The sequence below is a fragment of the Leopardus geoffroyi genome, chromosome C2 (genome assembly GCF_018350155.1).
Source record: "Leopardus geoffroyi isolate Oge1 chromosome C2, O.geoffroyi_Oge1_pat1.0, whole genome shotgun sequence".
Taxonomy (NCBI): domain Eukaryota; kingdom Metazoa; phylum Chordata; class Mammalia; order Carnivora; family Felidae; genus Leopardus; species Leopardus geoffroyi.
The window spans coordinates 67,830,827-67,852,123 of record NC_059333.1 but is presented as its reverse complement, the minus strand read 5'-3'; the positions used below and the strand labels follow the sequence as shown (position 1 = coordinate 67,852,123).

General features: G+C 37.0%; 2 protein-coding genes across 2 annotated transcripts in view; one reads left to right on the top strand and one right to left on the bottom strand.

Annotated features, from left to right (window-relative positions):
* CD86 (CD86 molecule) overlaps window positions 1–14,113 on the bottom strand; it is a 67,487-nt gene extending 53,374 nt beyond the window's left edge. Inside the window, exon 1 of the mRNA XM_045502236.1 lies at window positions 13,978–14,113. Coding sequence (XP_045358192.1) covers window positions 13,978–13,991 — 14 coding nt within the window. The 5' untranslated portion in view covers window positions 13,992–14,113. The remainder of the gene's footprint in view (window positions 1–13,977) is intronic.
* Window positions 14,114–19,860: 5,747 nt separating this feature from the next.
* ILDR1 (immunoglobulin like domain containing receptor 1) overlaps window positions 19,861–21,297 on the top strand; it is a 41,354-nt gene continuing 39,917 nt past the window's right edge. The window contains exon 1 of the mRNA XM_045502228.1: window positions 19,861–20,156. Within this exon, the coding sequence (XP_045358184.1) occupies window positions 20,147–20,156 (10 nt within the window). The 5' untranslated portion in view covers window positions 19,861–20,146. The remainder of the gene's footprint in view (window positions 20,157–21,297) is intronic.

Here is a 21,297-nt window from a genome sequence, read left to right as displayed (position 1 = left end):
CTCTTTTGAAAAGTGCCTTAAATAGCTTTCCTCAAATCTGGTTTAATATCAGAAACGATGTCAAATAAGCCTTGTACTTGTTGGCTACGGTTTTAATGTGAGGAGTTGGAATTCTTAAGAAGGACAGCATTTGTAAACCAATTTGATCTTTGCAATTCAAGGATTGGCGACAAAATATTGTATTTGTCATCATACTTGAGTTGCGTTTTCACTATGCATGGCCTATTTGCATACAAACAAAAGAGATTATTTTTAAAAGAGGTTTTCTGTGTTTTTGTTTTGGTCCTTTGGTAAGTAAGGGACCAAGCCATTTTCATACCATGGACTTCACACATTATGTTTATGTCATCCTTCACTTCCTCTTCCTTACCACCCACTTCCATTTCATTGGTGGCCAGTTTTGGGGTCTCTGTCACCTCCTGTCCAGACTACTGCAACAATCTCCTGGCTGGATCCCTTACACTATCCTTTACCCTATCATTATTTGTCACCAAAAGCATTCTGACTATGAAACTTCCTTGCTTTGAAGACTTGCTCCCTTTTCCTCATGGACTAGTGGTCATACTTCTTAGCAAGACACACAAAGGCCTTCACAGCCTGAACCCAACTTTTCTCTTCTGCTTCTATCAGTCAACCCACATAACTTACCTTCTAGTCACACCAGAACTGTTCACTGACCCTTGACCCTCCTAGACCTTTCAGGACTTTTTGCCGTCTTTGTCTTTGCACAAGCTATTCCTTCTGCCTGGAATGCCTTTCCTGCCTTTTCTGTATGCAGAACTCCATCCACTGTTCCTTTGAGATCCAGGTCACTCTGTACTTCACAGCTGGAACCTCCCCTGCCATCCTTCCCTCCTTTCCCACTATATCTATATCTTTCTCGCTCCCAAATCACATCATTTATTCTTTCATTATAACAGTTTCCTCCTTGTGTTAAAATTTCCCTGCTTATATAGATGTCCTATCCTGACTTCCACAAGAGCAGGGAACATGTTTAGTTCCCTTTGCATTCCTGATACTTAGTGCAGTAACAGGTCCAACAAACATCATTAAAGTTAATATCTGTTAACTGATGACTTATAAGCTAGGTATTCTGCCAGGTACTTTAAGTGTATTGCTTCATTTAATCTCCACAATAAATGTAGGAATTTTACAGATGAGGAAACTGAGTTTCAAAGAAGTTAGGCCACTTGCCGAGGGACACACAGCTGGTGACCTCAAGTTTTAGCAGGATATAGAATTGAATCTGTTTCAATTTCTAGCTGATTTTGCTATATGACTATCATTAGAATGTCAGATAGATGTCAGCGTACTTTTTTGGTGTGGTTTGGCTCTTTTTAAGTCTCTCCACTCTACCTTTTACTAATTATGCAACCTTGAGTAAATTACTAAACCTCTCCAAACCTCAATTTCCTCATTTTTTTTTCGGTGGGGGAAAATAATACCTAATTTACATGGTCATTATAAAGATTCAGGGACTACACCTATGTGAGGTTCCTAGCCCCATCCCTGCTCATCACAGCAATCACTTCTTCCTTCCTGCTGTCAGCCATGCACTTCATATTCCTCCATTCACTCACTTAATCCTTCCTCTCTGAAAATTGGAAACTATGAAACCTTCTAACAGATGAATAAACAGGCTTAGAGAAATAAGTAACCTGCCCCAAATTCTTTTAATCCAAGTAAATGTTTTTCCTAAAGTCCCCCAGAACTGAATGGGACCCTCAGATCAATACCTAAGTGTGTGTAAAGGGATCACTCTGCCTGTATGTGTGAAAACACAACTAGAGACATTAAAGAAACTGAGTTTGGGTTTGTTTTCCCTTTTTTTTTTTTAACTTTTTTTTTCCTGGTGACCATGAACACTTTTGAAAACTGAATCTTGGGTGAGCCACTGCATAGGCGTATTAACTTTTCTACTCCCTGCTGTCTCAATTCTCCATGTCCCTCAAATTCCCACCTTTTCCACTGAGCCTTCAATCAATTTCCCCCTTCTCTACCAATCTACTTCCTTCTAACCTGCAAGCAAAGATCTTGGGACCACTTTCCAGCCCAGTCAGAAGGGAAGATGTAAATGGCTTCTGCCTTAAAATTTGGTGCCCTGGGGGAAGTATCTTGCTGGGTCTATATTTTCAAACATCCCTAGCTTTTGTAACTCCTGACTCAAGTGCGTACATGGTCCTGGCAGTTAATGTAAATAAATCAGCAAAGTAGGCCATGTAGGAAAAGGAGAGCTTTTACCCCCCTTAGAAGTTGAGCAGCCTCTTCCAGATTCACCTGTTGTTACCATATGGGAATGAGGGCCCATTGTTACTAGTTATTCTGATTTCCCAGAGGAGGTGGAAATCCAAATTTATGTGAACTCTCCAGATTTTTAAAGTACTGGCAACTAGTTATAGTTAATTTTTCTTAATTTTTAAAAATTACTGTCTATCTATATGCTATTTTTGGTCTACCAATCTTTAGTTTTCAATCTCTGTCCCAGACCACTTGCTCCCTAGTTCTTACCTTTATTACTTGGCTGCCAGAGCTTGTTTTGGGCCCTGATACAACACAGCTCTCTCCAAGCACAAATATTTCTACCCACAAATCTGTCTTGGTCTGCCATAATATATGCTCCCATAATGCTGTTCAGAGCTTTGGTCTAGAATTAGATTGGTGGCTGGACTCCTGGCTCTGTATCAGCTATGCGACTTGGACAAGTTATTTAACATCTCTAAGATTTAGTTTTCAGTTGTGGAAAATAGGGGATAATAATAGTACCTACCTCCAGGAATTGTAAGGATTAAGTAAAATAATATATGATAGAATGTGCCATAATGCCTGCCATGTGATAAGAAATGCTAGCTATAATGTAACCTTCTCCCTTCATAGCTGCTAAATAGGATCTCTATGTGATTCATCTTCATTTTCTCAACATTAAATAAAACTTTACTGAATGAGTTAATAAACAAATTTTCTCAGCCCCCTCTTTTCTAGCCCTGATTCACTATAGCCTGGAATTTAATATATTCTTAAACCTTTCCATCCATAGTATTCTCACACTCCTCTGAACCTCTGTTGCACTAGAGAACAGAGGTCAAAATTGGAGGCCTGAGCCAAGCAAGCCCCTCCAGACATTGAGGCATTACATAAAAATCAGGAGATATCACATATAAGTCTACCTCCCTAACTTCTCTCCAAAAAATGAGATTAGGTTGTACTGGACCACATTCCAGCACACAAGACAACAGAGTGGGGACCAGCAGCATTGCTCAAGATGGGGCTCATCTGTGGGGCACCTGGGTGGCTCAGTCAGTTAAGTGTCAGACTTCAGTTCAGGTCATGATCTCATGGTTTGGGAGTTCGAGCCCTGCATTGGGCTCTGTGCTGACAGCTCAGAGCCTGGAGCCTGCTTCGGATTCTGTGTCTCTGTCTCTCTCTGCCCCACCTCTCTCTCTTTCTCTCTCAAAAATAAACATTTAAAAATTTTAAAACAAACAAACAAACAAACAAAAAAAAGATGGGGTTCATCTGCTGTGTAATGAAGCTTCCACCATTCAGGCATCATGAGGGTATAATAAACTATATGCCTGCATCACATTCTATTATCTGAGGATCTCTGTAGGCATTCTGTGTTTACTTTTCCCGACTCAGAGACCGTACCTCACTACTATGTTGCTTTTTATCTTGATTTTATCCTGCTTAGCAGAGCAATATAAATTCACTGAAGATTTAGCAATTTCAAAGAAAAAAAACCCCTATTCCTATGATCCTGTCAATCTAGAGGTAACCACTATGACTGTTTTGACATACTTACTATGTTGTTTCCATGCGTTATTTTCTTTATAATTCCATAGCCTTATGTTTTCTCTGTCATTAAAAAGTCATCAACACACACACACACACACATTATCAACAACTTCATCTTTAATTTACTTAACCATTCACCTACTATGAAAAATTCAGGTTGATTCTTATTTTTCATTATATTAAATAATGCAATAATAAACATTTGTGTGCACAAATCTTTTTCATGTCTCATACTATTTATCTATATCCTTAAAAGTGAAATTATTGCAGAAGAGGAATAAGCATTTTCACAATAAGCAAAGTGGTAGTTTACATATCTTCTAGAATTAGAAGTGCAAATTTGAATATGTTACCCATGATGACTAATAGGCAAACAAGTCTTTATAAATTAAGAGCAGACATTACCAAATGTACCATATTGGAAATCCAGAAGGCTAAAAAGGGGGCTTTATAGCTTCATGAAGGTACATATAATTACCAATTATAGGACAGGACTTTATTTTAATGTTTTTGGCATCCTACCTTACATAAAATATATTTTAAGTGGCTTTGTTGTTTGGCTTTCACCTTATTCACTTGCATTGAGCCTGCCCTTCTCATATCTATAATTAGAGGTTTACTATAGTGACTTCTGGGTTTTAGGTAAGAATCCACTTGCTATGGGGCACTTGGGTGGCTCAGAGTTAAGCGTCCAACTTCTTGGTTTCAGCCCAGGTCATGATCTCACAGTTTGTGAGTTTGAGCTCCATGTCAGGCTCTGTGCTGGCAGTGAGGAGCCTGCTTGGAATTCTCTCTCTCTTAAAATAAATAAACAAACTTAAAAAAAACACATTTGCTAGAACTAACTAAGAAAAGGCAGAGCTAAAGAAATTGAAGACAATTTAAAATATAGAAAATAATAGATTTTAAAGAAAAAATATGAAGACTAAAACATGTTATTTCCATGAGACTTCATATCCACTATAAATTCCTATAAGTCTCAAGGCATTAAAAAGTACTCATAACCACATTTTTTAGATGAGGGCACTGAAGTTCAGACAAGTATATAGCTTCCCCAAGGTGACATGGCTGGTAAACAGAAAACTACTTATTAACTACTTATTATTTGACACCAGCCAGACTGACTCAAAACTCTGGCACTCATTCAAGACATACTGCCTACAGACAAATAGAAAAGAAATTGGAACCTCACACACTTCACTGCTATTTTTGAAAAATCGTCATATTTGATATATTTACCACTAAACTGAGCTCCTTGAGAAATCATGTCACTCATTTTGGCAATTTCTAACATGTAGCCCAGAGCCTGGAAACAAAGGTGCTGAATGAACTGAGAAATTACTAAGAACATAGAGAAATAAGCAGTTGGCTAGAATGGGTGTTTTTAAGCATTCTTAAGCTTTTTACAGTTGGAAAATTGCTTTCCAGAAAGGTTATAGCCATTCATAATCCTCCAATCAATACCATATGAACGTACTGTTCTTCTTGTATACTCATTAGCATTATTATCCCCACTCCAACAAAACATAAATTGTTAATTTGGTTAATAAAAATACCTCATTGGTGTTTGAATTAGTATTTGTTTAATATTCAGTGAAGATTAACATTTTGGGTTTTTTCCCATTACTTTTTAAAATTAAGTTTTTGATTTTAATTCCAGTATTGTTAATGTACAGTGTTACGTTAGTTTCACGTATACAATGTATACAATTCAACAATTCTATACATTACTCAGTGCTCATTGTGCTAAGTGTACTCTTAATCCCCTTCACCTATTTCATCCATCCCCCCATCCACCATCCCTCTGATACCTGTAGTTAAAAATCTGTTTCTTGGTTTCTCTCCTTTTTTCCCTTGCTCAGTTGTTTTGTTTCTTAAATTCTGCATTGTGAGTGAAATCATATGGTATTTATCTTTATCTGATTTATTTCACTTAGCATTATATTCACTTCTTCCATCCATGTTGCAAATGGCAAGATTTAATTCTTTTTCATGGCTGAATAATATTCCACTGAATACGTATATACCACACCTTCTTTATCTGTTCATCTACCAATGGACACTTGGACTGCTTCCATAATTTGGCTTTAACTATAAATAATACTGCAATAAACACAGAGGCACATGTATTCCTTTGAATTAGTGTTTTTGTGTTTTGGGCATAAATACCCAGTACTGCAATTACTAAATCATAGGGTATTTCTATTTTTAACTTTGTGAGGAACCTCTTTGGTTTTTGATTGTAGCCATTCTGACAGGTGTGAGGTGATATCTCATTGTAGTTTTGATGTGCATTTCCCTGATGATGAGTGATGTTGAACATCTTTTCATGTGTCTGTTGGCCATTTGCATGTCTTTGGAGAAATGTCTGTTCATGTCCTCTGCTCATTTTTTAACTGGATTATTTATTTTGGGGGTAATGAGTTGTATCTTTACTTTTTAAATGTTTTATTTTGAAATAATTTAAGATTCAAAGGAAGTTGGTAAAACTGTAAAGGAGGTCTTGTGTGACTTTCACCCACTTTCCCTCAGTGGTAACATCTTTTACAGCTGCAGTATAACAGTTAAAACTAGGAAATTGAGATTGGTATAACCCGTAGAGCTTATTTATATTTCACCAGTTTTATGTTTTATGTGCATGTGTATAGTTCTATGAAACTTTATCATGTGTATAAATTTATGTAAAAACTGTCACTCTAGTGTAATAAGGAAATATTCCATTACCACAAGGCTCCCTTGTACTATCCCTTTATGGAGGCATACCTCCTCCTTTCTCCACCACTCATAACCATGGCAACCATCAACCTGCTTTCTTGTCTTTATGATTTTATTATTTCAAGAATGACATATAAATGGAATCATATGGTATGTAACATTTTGAGATTGGCATTTTCACATAGCATAAGTCTCTGGAGATTTATCCAAGTTTGTGTGGGTATCAATAGTTCTTCCCTTTTATTGCTGAGTAGTATTCCATAGTATATATGTACCATAGTTTGTTTAACCATTCACTCAGTGAAGGATATTTTCCCCTGTTTTGACTACTAGGAATAAATCTGGTATGAATATTCATGTATTGGTTTTGCGTGAACATAGTTTTTTCATTTCTCTGGGATAAATGCCCAAGAATGCAACTTCTGAGTCATATAGTAAGTGTATGTTTAGTTTCTCAAGAAACTGTCAAACTGTTTTCCAGAGTGGCTGCACCATTTTACAATCCCAACAGCAAAATATAGGTGATCCAGTTTCTCTGCATCCTGCCAGCGTGATGTTACCATTATTATTATTTTTTAAAGCTATTCTGATAGGTGTGTAGTGATATCTCATCTCACTGTGGGCTCAATTTTCATTCTCATCATGGCTAATGATGTTGAACATCTTTTCATGTGCCTGTCATCTGTGTATCCTCTTTGAGAAAATGTCTTTTTATATCTTTTTCCCATTTTCTAATTGGATTGTTTGTTTACTGTTTAATCTGGTAAATGAAGACATCTCATTGGAGCTTGAATTGGCATTTCTTTAATATGTAGTGAAATGAACAATTTTTGTCATTTACATTTATTTTAAAAAATTGCTTAATTATTAACTGCATTGGATTGCTTTTGTCATTTTATAATTGTTGGTTTCTCTTCCTAATTACACTGTAAAGATTACATGTTGGCTATTTTTTTCTATATTCTACACAGTTCCTGAAGACAATCAGTTTCTTGATGAAGATTTATTGTTTAGTTGGTTGAAAATAGTCATAAAGATGAAGGTGATGATCTAGGTTTATCTTATGGGTAGTTACTTTCTCAGGTTTTACCCCATGGTTAGTTTCTGGCTGGTATTGACTAATTGGTTTACTTAACTAACTATTCATTCTTTTTTATTTTTATTAGATCTTTCAGTACAGCCAAATTGGATTAATTTGATCCCCTAAAATACAGAACTGTGACTTTTGAGTTGTTTGGCTGATAATATCTCTGAGACTACAGAAAGCAAATTTTAGACTCATTTTGACTTCAGAGCTTTCTCTTTTTTTTTTAATCTTTTTTAAAAGTTTATTTATTTATTTTGAGAGAGAGATAAAGAGAGAGATTGAGTGCACATGCAGGAGGGGCAGAGAGACAGAGAGAATCCCCAGCAGGTTCCACACTGTCTGTACATGTGTAGAGCCTGATGCAGAGCTCGAATCCACAAACCTGAGCTAAAATCAAAAGTCGGTCGCTTAACCAACTGAGCCACTCAGGCATCCCACTGGCTTCAGAGCTTTCTAAGAAGATGCTTTAATACTTCTTCATTCCAATTCTACTATATTTTTCTGCTTAAATTATAAGCGATCCCCCAAATTCCACATAATCAGATTCACCACAAGTCTTCATCTCTGAGAAGTTTCAAAAAACAACTTTCTTATGGCTTTACAAAACAGAATAGAATCTGTGTTAGTACTAAAAATCTACCTTGTGGGGCACCTGGGTGGCTCAGTCAGTTAAGCCTCTGACTTCAGCTCAGGTCACGATCTTGTGGTTCGTGAGTTCGAGCCCCACGTCGGGTTCTGTGCTGGTGGCTCAGAGCCTGGGGCCTGCTTTGGATTCTCTCTCTCTCTCTCTCTCTCTCTCTCTCTCTCTCTTTCTCTCTGCCTCTCCCCTGCTCGTGCTCTATCTCTGTCTCTCAGAAAAATAAATAAACATTAAAAAAATAAATAAAAATCTGATTTGCCAAAATGTTAGCTACAAAAATCCTTTTCTTCCTGAAATCCTTCCCAAACCAGTTTGGGTGGAAAAGGAATACCTGTATCTGCTTTTCTCTCCTCTGTTTAGCTCTTAGAGTAGAGGAAGGAAAACTCCAGGTCTGGCTGTCTGGACTCTAGGTTGTTTCCACGTGGCTGTTATGGACAGCAGAGGTGAGTTTTGATCCAGAGAGAAGGTCCCTTTTCATTGCCAGACACTTTGCAGGAGTGGTCCCTGTTCTGTCTCTGTATTCTCGGCTCTCTACAATTTACTCCCTCTACTCAACTAGGAGATCTCTGCAAAGGTCACCAAGGGCCTCTGGACTGACATTTTCAGTCATTCTCCTACTTCACCTTTCTGCAGAATTTGACACTATGACTACCCTCTGCATTGTGAAATATTTTCCTTCTCTTAGCTCAGGTGACCAATCCTTTTTCCTCCCTCCCTCCCCCATTCGCTTATGCCCAGTTTCTTTCTCTGGCTGTGTGCACTCTTCTCACCAAGGTATTATGCACACTCACCAAGTGTATTAGTTTGTTAGAGATAGTAACAAAGTACCACAAATTGTGGCTTAAACAACATAGGTTTATTGTCTCACAGTTCTGGAAGCCAGAAGTCTTAAATGAAGGTGTCAGCAGCATTGCTTCCTTCTGAAGGCTGTGACAGACAGGTCTGCTCCAGGTGTCTCTCCTTGGCTTGTAAATTGCCTTCTTCTCCATGTCTTTTCACATTGTCTTCTCTCTATGCATATTTCTCTAAATTTTCTCTTCTTTATCAGCACACCAATCATCTTGGATTAGGGTCCACCCTAATGACTTCATTTTAACTTGATTATCATCGTGAAGACCCTCTCTCCAAATACGGTCACATTCTGAGCTACTGGGGTTAAGACTTCAACATATTAATTTTGAGGGGACACAATTCAGCCCTTAGACTCACTTTTTCTGTTGTATCTCATGTGTTCAACGTAGAAGTTTGGTAAATATGCTTTGTCTTTCCCTAGGCATGTTCTGTTGTTTCATCTATCTCCTCCCTTGGTTTCTAGGACATCACTTTTCCCCTGCTTTAATTCAATCTCTCTAGTCCCTCCTTGGTGTGTCTATTTTGGACTCTTCATCTTCATCTCCCTCCTTAAATGTCATGGTTTTCCAGGTTCTATCCCTGGCTTTTTCTCACTCCATCATCCTCTCTCCCTAGTGATCTTACCCACAATGAGAATTGCAGCTCTGTTGAATCTATTCCAAGCCCATACCTCCTTTTTGAGCTTTGTACCTGTATATTCACTTGTCTACTTACGCATCACCATCCACCTACTCCATAGGATCTCAAATTCAGCATGCTCAAAAATGAACTCACCTTTAGTCCTCTCTCTTCCCCAGCTCAAACCCAATCCACTTCCTATATGCCCCATTTTATGAAAGATGCCACTGCATACTTAGATCTCTCCTTCCAAGCTCCACATCTTTCAGAAACCAAATCCTGTCAATTCTTGTGCTTAAACATCTTCTAAAAGCATCTGCTCCTCTCTGATCCTGCCATAACTGTACTGGTTTCATGTCCTCAACACCTCTCCTTGGATTATTCCAATAGTTTCCTAAATAATCTCCTTGTTAGCCCAGATCAGTTCTGCACTCTGCTGACAGAGGTATTTCTTTAAAGCAGATATTATCATATCTTTTGTTTATTAATTTTCAAACTTAGGCTGTAACTTTAGGATAATCACAGCTGGATGCCTGGCCCCTCCTAGTTTCCACCTCTTCCTTTATTATTACTATCTGTCGAGTATCTCCTCACAGCTATATTTGCAGTCCCTCCCCACCCCACACACCCCATATGTCTATTTAATCACCCACACCTTGGGTCTTTAAACCATGTTGAGCCCCCATGAAGCCCACAGCTGGTGGTCTATAAAAGCCTCAGCAGATCTCTGAGCCATCTCTTCTCTTTTGCCCTATCTCTGCTCCTGGCTGCTCCCTGCATCCAAATTGACTCTCTGCTTTCTTAGCTTCACCCTCCTTTTCCAGCATTTGGCTTCCCATTGTAATTAGAGTCACTCCCTAGCGTGGCTGGCTTTGCCCTGGGGCTCTGTCTTTTTCGTGTCAGCTTCACTGGGAGCCCAGCTTGGGGTTGTCTTAACAGGCTCAGAGGGTACAACACACTTCTATTGGAAAGAACCTTCCTGAATTTTAGTCCTAGCATTGTCATCAAATAATTGTGTAACCTTGGACAAATCACTTCCCCTCTATTTCTTAATACTAACAGTAATAGTAATAATAACAACTAATAATAATAACTAATAATTAATACTAACAGTAATAACAACTAATAATAATAACTAATAATTAATACTAACGGTAATAATAATAACAACTAATAATAATTACTGAGTACTTATCAGAGCAAGATTCTAAGCATTTACATGGGTTATCTCTCACAACCACCTTATGACATATCACAATTATCTCTATTGTACAGATAAGAAACTAAGGATCACAATTTTTAGGCCATTTGTCCAAGGTCACATAGCTAGAAAGAAGGAGAAGCTAGGATTCAAGCCCCAACACTCTGGTTCCAAAGCATGGCCACTTAACCACTGCCCTGTTCTTCCTCCCAATATGTAGTTCACTCAAGAGCCATCCCATCACATCTGTAAAATGACATGAGCACTCTGGTCTTTCCGCACAGAACTTCTATGAAAACAGGCTTATTAGGATCTAGTGAGTATATTTTAAACATTAAAAAAAAATTTTTTTTAATGTTCATTTATTTTTGAGAGAGAGAGAGAGACAGAGCATGAGTTGGGGGGGGATAGAGAGGAAGGGGACACAGAATCTGAAGCAGGCTCCAGGCTCTGAGCTGTCAGCACTGAGCCTGATGCAGGGCTCGAACCCACGAACTGTGAGATCATGACGTGAACTGAAGTCGGACACTCAACCGACTGAGCCACCCAGATGCCCCATTAGTGAGTATATTCTGAAGAAGAGTCAAGAGAGAAAAAGTTAGACACAAAGGGCCAAAGCCTAAAAATAGAATTCCACAAATTATGAGTGATCTCATAGTACTAGACAGCTGTCTGGTTTTCTGAGAGAAGCCAAGTATTGACTTATTTTTTTAATAATCTAGTTTTTTTTTTTCTGCCTACAGATATGATCCAAGTTCAAAAGCACAAAGTAGAAAATAAAAATCATCTGTATTTCTGATTAACATTGTTTGTATAAAGGTATCATGTATAAAAGTCATAGCACTGTACATTCTGCTTTTTTCTTTAGCAAAACACATTAAAAATTGTTCTACAATAGAATTTTTAATGATTTCATAGTATTTCATTATGGATGTTCCATAATTAACCAATTACCTATTTTAAGACATTGAAGTTGTTTCTAAGGTTTTCACTATTAGACACAATGACAAGAAAAATGTTCATGTCACTAAAACTTTACAAACATATGATTATGTCTTTACAATAAATTTCTTTAAAAATTTTTTTAATTAATAAACATTTTTAAGTTTATTCATTTTTGAGAGTGAGAGAGACAGAGTGTAAGCAGGGGAGGGGCAGAGAGAGAGGGAGACAGAATCCAAAACAGGTTCCAGGATCTGAGCTGTCAGAACAGAGCCTGACACAGGGCTCAAGCTCACAAAATGTGAGATCATGACCTGAGCTGAAGCTGAATGCTTAACCGACTGAGTCACCCAGGTGCCCCTACAAAAAATTTCTAAAAATTGAATATCTTGGTTAAAGGGCATATAAATTTTAAGGGTTTGATTTGTATCACCAAATTTTTGTCCAGAAAGATTATATTAGGTAATAAGAGCATAAATGTTCCTCTCTTCTTAGAAACATGTAGGCTTATTGTATGAATGGTAGTTACTTCGTAAAAAGAAATCTGCCATTTAGGGGTGCCTGGGTGGCTCAGTCAGTTAAATGTCTTACTATTGATTTCGGCACAGGTCATGATCTCGCGGCTTTTGGGATCGAGCCCTGTGTTAGACTTCGGGCTGACAGCATGGAGCCTGCTCGGGATTCTCTCTTTCCCTCCCTTTCTGCACCTTCCTCCACTTGTGCTCTCAAAATAAATAAACTAAAAAAAAGAGAAATCTGCTATTTTGATAAATAAAAATGATATTTTGTGGTTTTAATTTGCATTTCTTTTATTTCTGAGTTGATTAAACATTATTTATTGGTCATTTATATTTAAATATTTTGTTTATTATCAATTTTCAGGCACTGTGAAACAGAGAATCTTAACAAAAACAATATAGACAGCGGCCTGTGGTTCTATAGATGTCTGCAGGCAGCATTAGCATAATTAAACAGTATCACCTCTAGTTCCATAAAAATTATAAATTCTAAATTTTTTCATACACGTGTAATATTCCAAAATTCTACAGCAAGGAAGCAAGACTCTTTACTTGGAAATTAAATTCTAATCTTCTGAAATGAAATCAGCAAAGCTGTTTCCCTAACCAGTAAGCACTGTGTAGATGAGGGTTACTTAGATTTTCAAAGAACAATAACAAATGATGACTGATTCCAGCTGCCACCAACAAAGAGGAGGGTGTATGTGACTGCTTCCAGTAAGTCACTGCCATGGGGGCGTGCCACACATGAAGAAACATTGTGGTACAGAGCAAAGCAGCAAGAAAGATTTTAGTTCTATTCCTTATGAGCAGTGTGACCTTAACAAGTTATTCAGGCTCTTCAAGCCACAGTTATCTCATCTATAAAACAGATATTATCTGTCCAAGAGTCACTGTGAAGATTAAAATGTGTGAAATAACATGAATAAAGCACACAATACATCATGTATGTTCAATACCAGAGAGCTAATTGAATTACTATTCTCCTTCTCTCTACTACCTCACTCTGTTCAGAATCTTTCATGGCCTATTTGCGACTCATTTTCTGGGTTCTGCATTTTCTTCTTACACCTCTTCTTCCTCTTACTTTTCCTTACAAAGGAAAATTTACTCTCTAGTCTATGGTACTACTTATGCAGACATTTAAAATTTTTCTGATTCTTAAAACCAACAACTGCAACATTGAAATATTCAAAAAACAAATTTATAAAATTAAAGTTAATCACTTGAAAAAAAAAAAAAACAACAACAACCAGTAAACTTTTTGGCACCTTAAATAATTTTTACCTTTGAGTGGCCGTCAAATATCCTTGCTAGAAATTTCTTTAAAAGATCCCCTGCCTTGGAGCTATAAGATCAACCTAAGGAGATGCTGCTCTCAGAAGGCGAAAATGGCTTTGGGACTTTATCCAATTTTTCACAACATAAATCACTCATTATCCCAAGCATTCATGCTTTTGGCTTGTGCATAATTATGCCCTTAATACATATTAGCATTCTTGAGCAGGAAGGACAGAAAACAGAGAATGAGCACCATCCTCAACCTCAGCCTGCTACTGAGGTTACATAATCCTTAATTGCCTTTCAAAGAATAATAAGAATGATCACTCACCACCCGGGATCCATCTTGACTGTCTGCTATTGTGCTAACGTCTGGGAATGACTCTTGTCTGTAGAGTCTGCGTTACAGTGGAAGGAGGAGCAATCTCTTCTACCCCTGTGAAAAGCCTTCTTCCTCAATGACTGTATATCCTGTAACTTTCTTTAATAAAGGCTGTTCCTCTTTTTTCTACAGATTTTGCCAACACTTGTGGAAGAAATTTAACTCTTTCCTTGCATTTGAATTCACTGACCTAGATCTAAACATGTTTTTAAAAATAATTCAGTGGCTTGAGTTCCAGACATAACATTAAGATGAGGCTGACTAAAACTCCCCCTCTTGAAATTCCCTCAAAAACTCTAGAAAATAAAATAATTAAAAAGAAAAAAATATCTGTATATATAAATAGAATAAAAAGTATTTTAAAGTTTTGTTAAGATGAGAAAAAGTATGATTTATTATGGATTTGGATTTGGAGTCAGTAACCTCCTCCTACTGATTTCCATCACAGAGACAACAGAGGATTTCACTGAACTTTGGGGGCAAGGGAAAGTCCTCCTGTGAGAGCTGCATAATCAAGGAGGACAAACAAAAACTACAGTTTTTATTATTTCATTCTTACTGTAGCCAAAGATTAAATTGGTCAAAGAGAAGGTTCCTGAAATAGAGGCCTGAAAAAAAAGCAGCATCCTAAAATTAAGAGATGTACTTGAGAGAAAAACATAAAATTCATTAAGTAGAAACTATTTTCAGAAGAAACGAAATTTCCATACATGAACTGAGAAGGACACTATTAAGGAACTCAAAGGATTCAAATTGTCCAAAAAAAAAAAAAGTAAGAAAGTGGATATTCCTACAGATAAATAATTGTAAGCATTTTAAATTATAAAGACATTGAAAGCTAAAAGCAAAATGAAAAAGTAGGATGGCTACAGAGAAAAATAAACCAGTTTGACCTCTTACTAAACCCTACATGTCAAAAAAACACAGCATAATATCTAGAGAGTTTTGAGGTAGCATTCTCTACCTAGAGAAGATGACAATTAAGTAGGAAGGTCAATAGAAATATATTACCAGACAGAACAATAACAACAAAAATGCCACTACAAAGATAAACTTCCTAAATAAATTACCTAGAGTGTTCCAGAATAGTAAAAAAAAAAAATGAATTAAAGTTGAAAACATAAAGATGGAGAAGTTATTGTCTCATTGTCTGGCTCCAAAAAGGGGAAAAAGAGAAAAATGGAGTGGTAGGAAGGGCAATTTATAGATGTAAACACTTACTTTAAGAATTAAGAAAGATCTCAAAAAACAAAGAAACAAAAAGAAAGATCTCAAACCAACAACTTAACTTTACAACTTAAGGAACTAGAAAAAGAAGAACACACTAAACCCAAAGATAGCAGAAGGAAGGAAATTATAAAAATTAGAGCAGATAAATGAAATAGAGAATAGAAAAACAATAGAGAAAATCAATGAACCCCAAAGTTGGCTCTTCGAAAAAATCAAAACCTTTAGCTGTCAGATGGACGAGGAAAATAAGAGAGAAGACTCAAATTAGTAAGATCAGAAGTGACCAATGGATCAAAGAAGAAATCAAAAGTTTCCCTTTTGATTTCCTTCTAAAAGAATCTTGAGGCAGACAAAAATGAAGACAGAAATTACCAAAACTTATGGGATGTAGTAAAGTACTTCTAAGAGGGAAGTTCATACAAATAAATGCCTACATTGAGAAAAAAAGTAAAATCTCAAATAAACAATCTAACTTTGCATGACAAGGACCTAGGAAAAGAACAAACTAATCCAGAAGTTAAAAGAAGGAAGGAATTAACAAAGATTAAAGCATAAATAAATTAAATGGAGACCAGAAAGACAATTAAAAAGATAATCAAAACTAACAGTTGGTTTCAAAAAGATAAACAAAATTGACAAACCTTTAACTAGATTAAGACCAACAGAGAGAACACTCAAATCAATAACATTATAAATGAAAGAGAAGACATTACAACTGATACCACAGAAGTACAAAAGATAGTAAAATAATACAATGAACAATTATATGCCAATAAGACAGGCACATGAAAAGGAGCTCAACATCACTAATCATCACTGCTTTAAAGGCCATATCTCAGAGGTTAGAGTGGAAGAGAGCCAAAGCATAAGAGACTCTTAAAAACTGAGAACAAACTGAGGGTTGATGGGGGGTGGGAGGGAGGGGAGGGTGGGTGATGGGTATTGAGAAGGGCACCTTTTGGGATGAGCACTGGGTGTTGTATGGAAACCAATTTGACAATAAACTTCATATATTGTAAAAAAAATAAAATAAAATACTTCCTAAAAAAAGAAAAATAAAAATAAAGGCCATATCTCCAAATACAGTCATATTCTGAGGTACTTGGGGTTAGGGCTTCAATATATAAATTTTGGAGGGACACAATTCAGTCTATACCAAAATCACAATGAGATACCACCTTACACCTGTTCCAACGGCTAAAATCAAAAGACAAGAAATAGTAAGTGTTGGTGAGGACATGGAGAAAAAGGAATCATTGTGGCACCGTTGGTGGGAAGGTAAATTGGTACAGCCACTGTGGAAAACAGTATAGAGACTTCTCATGAAATTAAAAATAGAAATACTATATAATCCATTAATTCCACTACTGGGTATTTATATAAAGAAAAGGAAAATATTGATTTGAAAAGATATATGCATCCCTGTGTTTATTGCAGTATTATTTATTATAGCCAAGATATGGAACCAACACAAGTGTCCATCCATAGATGAATGGATAAAGAAGATACTGTATACATACACAATAGAATATTACTCAGCCATAAAAAGGATGAGATCTTCCCATTTGTGACAACATGAATGGACCTAGAGGATATTTTGCTAAGTGAAATAAGTCAGACAAAGATAAATACCATTATTATTTCACTTATATGTGGAACCTAAAAACAAAACAAATGAATAAATAAACAAAAAGCAGAAAGCTTACCCATAAACACAGAGAACAAACTGATGGTTGCCAGAGGGAAGGGTAGTGGAGGGCTGGGAAAAATGGCTGGAAGAGAGTGGGAGTTACAGGCTTCCAGTTATGTAATGAATAAGTCACAGGAATAAAAATCACAGCATAAGAATATAGTCAATAGATATTGTAATAGCAATATGTAAGGACAGATGGTAGCTATACTTCTGGTGAGCATGGCATAATATATAAGCTAGTTAAATCACTATGTTGTACATAGTTAAAACTAATGTAACATTATATATCAAATATACTTCAATTAAAATGGATAGAATTGGCAAAAAAAAATTATACACCAACAAACTGGGTAACTTAGAAGAAACTGATACAATTCTGGAAACATATACCCTACCAAGGTTGAATCAGGAAGAATAGAAAATCTGAACAGACCAATAATGATTAAGAATATTGAAGCAGTAATCAAAAACTGCATCCAAAAAAATGCCCAGGACCTGATGGCTTCACAGGTGAGTTCTACCAAACACTTAAAGAGGAATAATGCCAATCCTCCTCAATCTGTTCCAAAAAATTGGAGAGGAGGGAACAATTCCAAAGTCATTTTACAAGGCCCCCTTTACTCTCATTATAAAGCCAGATAAGGGCACTGTCATAAAAAAAAAATTACACGCTGATACTCCTGATGAATATAGATGCAAAAATTCTTAGTAAAATACTAGCAAAGTGACTTCAGCAGCACATTAAAAAGATCATACACCACGATCAGTGGGTTTTGAGGATGATTCACCACAGCAAATCAATAAACATGATATACTGCATTAACAGAATGAAGGGTAAATATCACATAATCTTGATTTCAAAAAAGAAAACTCTTGACAAATTGGTACAGAAGAAATGTGCCTCAACATAATAAAGGTCCATAGCTAATGTTATGCTCAACAATACAAAGATGGAAGCTTTTTCTCTAAGATCAGGAATAGATAAAGACGCCTATTCTCACTGAAATCCTAAAATTTTTATGGAACCACAAAGACTCTGAATAGCCAATCTTGAGAAAGAAAAACAAAGATGGAAGCATCACACTTCCTAATTTCAAACTATATTACAGTTTTTCTTTCAGCACTTTAAATATGTCACTCCACTGTCTTCTTACTGGCATTGTTTCTGGGACAAAAAGTCCATGCAATTGTTATCCTTTTTCTCCTGGAGGTAATTTTATTTCTCTTCTGTGTATTTACTTCTTTAAAAAAGTTTTTTAAATTTGAGAGAGAGTGAGCACAAGCTGGGGAGGGGCAGAGAGAAAGGGAGAGAGAGAATCAGAAGCAGGCTCCATGCCCTGTCAGTGTAGAGCCTGATGTGAGGCTGTATCTCATGAACCATGAGAGCATGACCTGAGTTGAAAATCAAAGAGTCTGCCGGAGCTCCTGGGTGGCTCAGTCGGTTGAGCGTCTGACTCTGGCTCAGGTTATGATCTCATGGTTTGTGGGTTTGAGCCCCATGTCGGGCTCTGTGCTGACAGCTCAGAGCCTGGATCCTGTTTCAGGTTCTGTGTCTCCCTTTCTCTCTGTCCCTCCCCCACTCTCACTTTGTCTCACTCTCTCTCAAAAATAAATAAATGTAAAAAAAAAAATGTAAGAGTCTGCACTCAACCAACTGAGCCACTCAGGCATCCCTCCTCTGTGTACTTTTTCTTTGGTTTTAGTTTCCAGAAGTTTGATTTTGATATAGACTGAGTTGTGTCCCTCCAAAATTCATACACTGAAGTCATAATCCCAAGTACATCAGAATGTGACTGTATTTGGAGATATGGCCTTTAAAGCAATGAAGTTAAAATGAGGCTGATATGGTGACCCCTAATCCAATCTGATTGGTGTCTTTATAAGAAGAGAAAGTTTGGACACAGAAAAAGACATCATGGATGACATCCATGGACAGATATAAATACAGCAAACAGGTGGCCATGTAAAAGGCAAGAGGAGATGCCTCAGAAGAAACCAACACTGCCAGCACCTTGATCTTGAACAGGCAGCATTCAGAACTGTGAGAAATAAATTTTTTATTTAAGCCACCCAGTCTATAATATTTTGTTATGGTAGCCCTAGGAAACTAATACAAATATGATATGCCTAGGAGTGGAGTTTATTTTGTTTGGTTTTGGTTTTGGTATTTATCCTTCATGGTGTTTTCTAAGCTTCTGAGATTTGTGGTTTGAGGTATGGCACTAATTTTAGGAAATTCTTGGCCATTATTTTTTTGAATATTTCTTCTATCTTGTATTCTTTTTCTCTGTCCCTTCTGAGATTCCAGTTACATGTATATTATAACATTTGATATTTTCCTTCAGCTCTTGGTTGCTCTGTTCTGTTTATTTTCCCCCATTTTAGTTTTTTTCCTCGTTTGTCAGTTTATATAATTTTTATTGACCTATTTTCAAGTTCCGTGTTTTTTTCTTTTGCTGTGTCAGGTCTATTGATGGGCCTGTTTAAGGCATTTTTCATCTCTTTACTACATTTTTTAATTTCTTGCATTTCAATTTGATTCTTTTGTTTATAGTTTATATTTCTCTGCTGAAATTATCTTTCTGATCCTGTATATTATCTTCCTTGTCAATTAGACCCTTTAACATATTAATTTTAATTTTTTAAATTCCCTGTAAGATAGTTCCAACATGGGTCATATTTGTGCCTGGTTCTGTTCTGATGATTGTTTTGTCTCTTCAGATTTTGATTTTTCTTGTCATTTTGTATTCCTCTGCTATAGATTGAACTGTATCTTCTCACAAATTCATATGCTGAGGCTCTAACCCCCCAATGTGATGGTACTTGGAGATGAGACCTTTGACATGCATTTGGGTTTAAATGAGGTCATGAGGGTGGAGATTTCATGAGGATTAATGCTCATATAAGATGAGACACCAGGAAGTTTGCTCTCCTTCTGTCTCCACCATATAAGCACACAGTGAAAAGGCAGTCATCTGAAAGCCAGAAAGAATTCTCACCAGAAACCAGCCATGCTGGCACCCTGATCTTGGACTTCTCAGCCTCCAGAACTGTAAGGAAATAAATTTCTGCTGTTTATACCTCCAAGTCCATGGTATTTTGTTATGACAGCCTGAGCAGACTGACAGCCTCATGATTTTTGGTTCAAAGTAAGATGTGTTCTACAAGATAATAGACACTGAGTATACATCTTTCATGCTTAGAGATAAGCATGCTTTTCCTTTTGCTAGGCACTTAGTGACATGAGGACTGGTGTTAAGTTTGTCTGGAGTCGAGTTGGGCTGGAAGTGTGTTGCTACTATGGTTACCTCAGTGTACACAGGCTTCAAATTTCTCTAGCGATACCTTGTGTGAGCTATTTGCCAGAATGTTTTTCTCGGTGTCTTCTCTACTCTTGGTTTCATGCCTTTCTGCTTTCTTTTGAGTCTTCCCTTTGAACTGGTTCCCCAAAGTAATCTGTCTTTAGCTGTTCTCCTAGCTGTATTCCATTCTTATTTTTACTTAATGTTTATCAGAATGGTTGTGGGGAGGAGGGTAGGCAAGGCGTAGTTCTCTGTGTTTTAATTGCTTCAGTTTTCGGCAGACATTGGGAACCTTCACTTGTGTTCCTGCCTTCCACCGGACTTAGTGCTGGGCCAGAACCTATTCTTGACTTTCTCCCAGGGGTAAACATTTATTTTCCTGTTTTCCTTCCCCAGTAGCAACGGGCTTCCATCAGTACCTTAAAAATACAGTTTTTGTTTCCATTAACTCTGCAGATTGAGCCTTTTGTTTCACAGAGGAGCTAGAATAGATGGGTTAGAGCAGAGTTTTGGCAATGATTTCTAGTCCCCCTCATGCAGCCATTCCTGTAAGGAAAATGTCCTTAGAGTTTTCTCCAATTTTCCTTGTGAGCTCCTGGTGAGGTTCTCACAGAAAAACCCTGAAAGAAGGTACAGACAGACCCACAGGGGCTTCAATGTATAACACTGGTCCACACTCAGCCTTTAGCAATTTATTAGTTTTCCAGCTATTCTTGTGACTGGCTTATATGGCATCAGGAGGCATCTCCCCCAGATAAGCAAATGCTCTGATTCTGTTTTTCTATATAGGAGCTTGTCTCCCAAATTTGGGTTACATTTTTGTCCAGTGACAGCAACCTTCTTAAGGGTTAAAGAATCTTTATTAGTTTTGCAGTTTGTCCAGCATTTTCTTAATGTAAGGGTGGGAACAGCTCTTATAGCTCTCTATACCTCTGAGGTGAAACCAGAAGTAATTTCTATACCTTTTCATGTATTTCATACAATTTCTGGGACTCAACCAAAATAACCAGACACACAATTTTGCTGAGTACAAGGTCAATATAT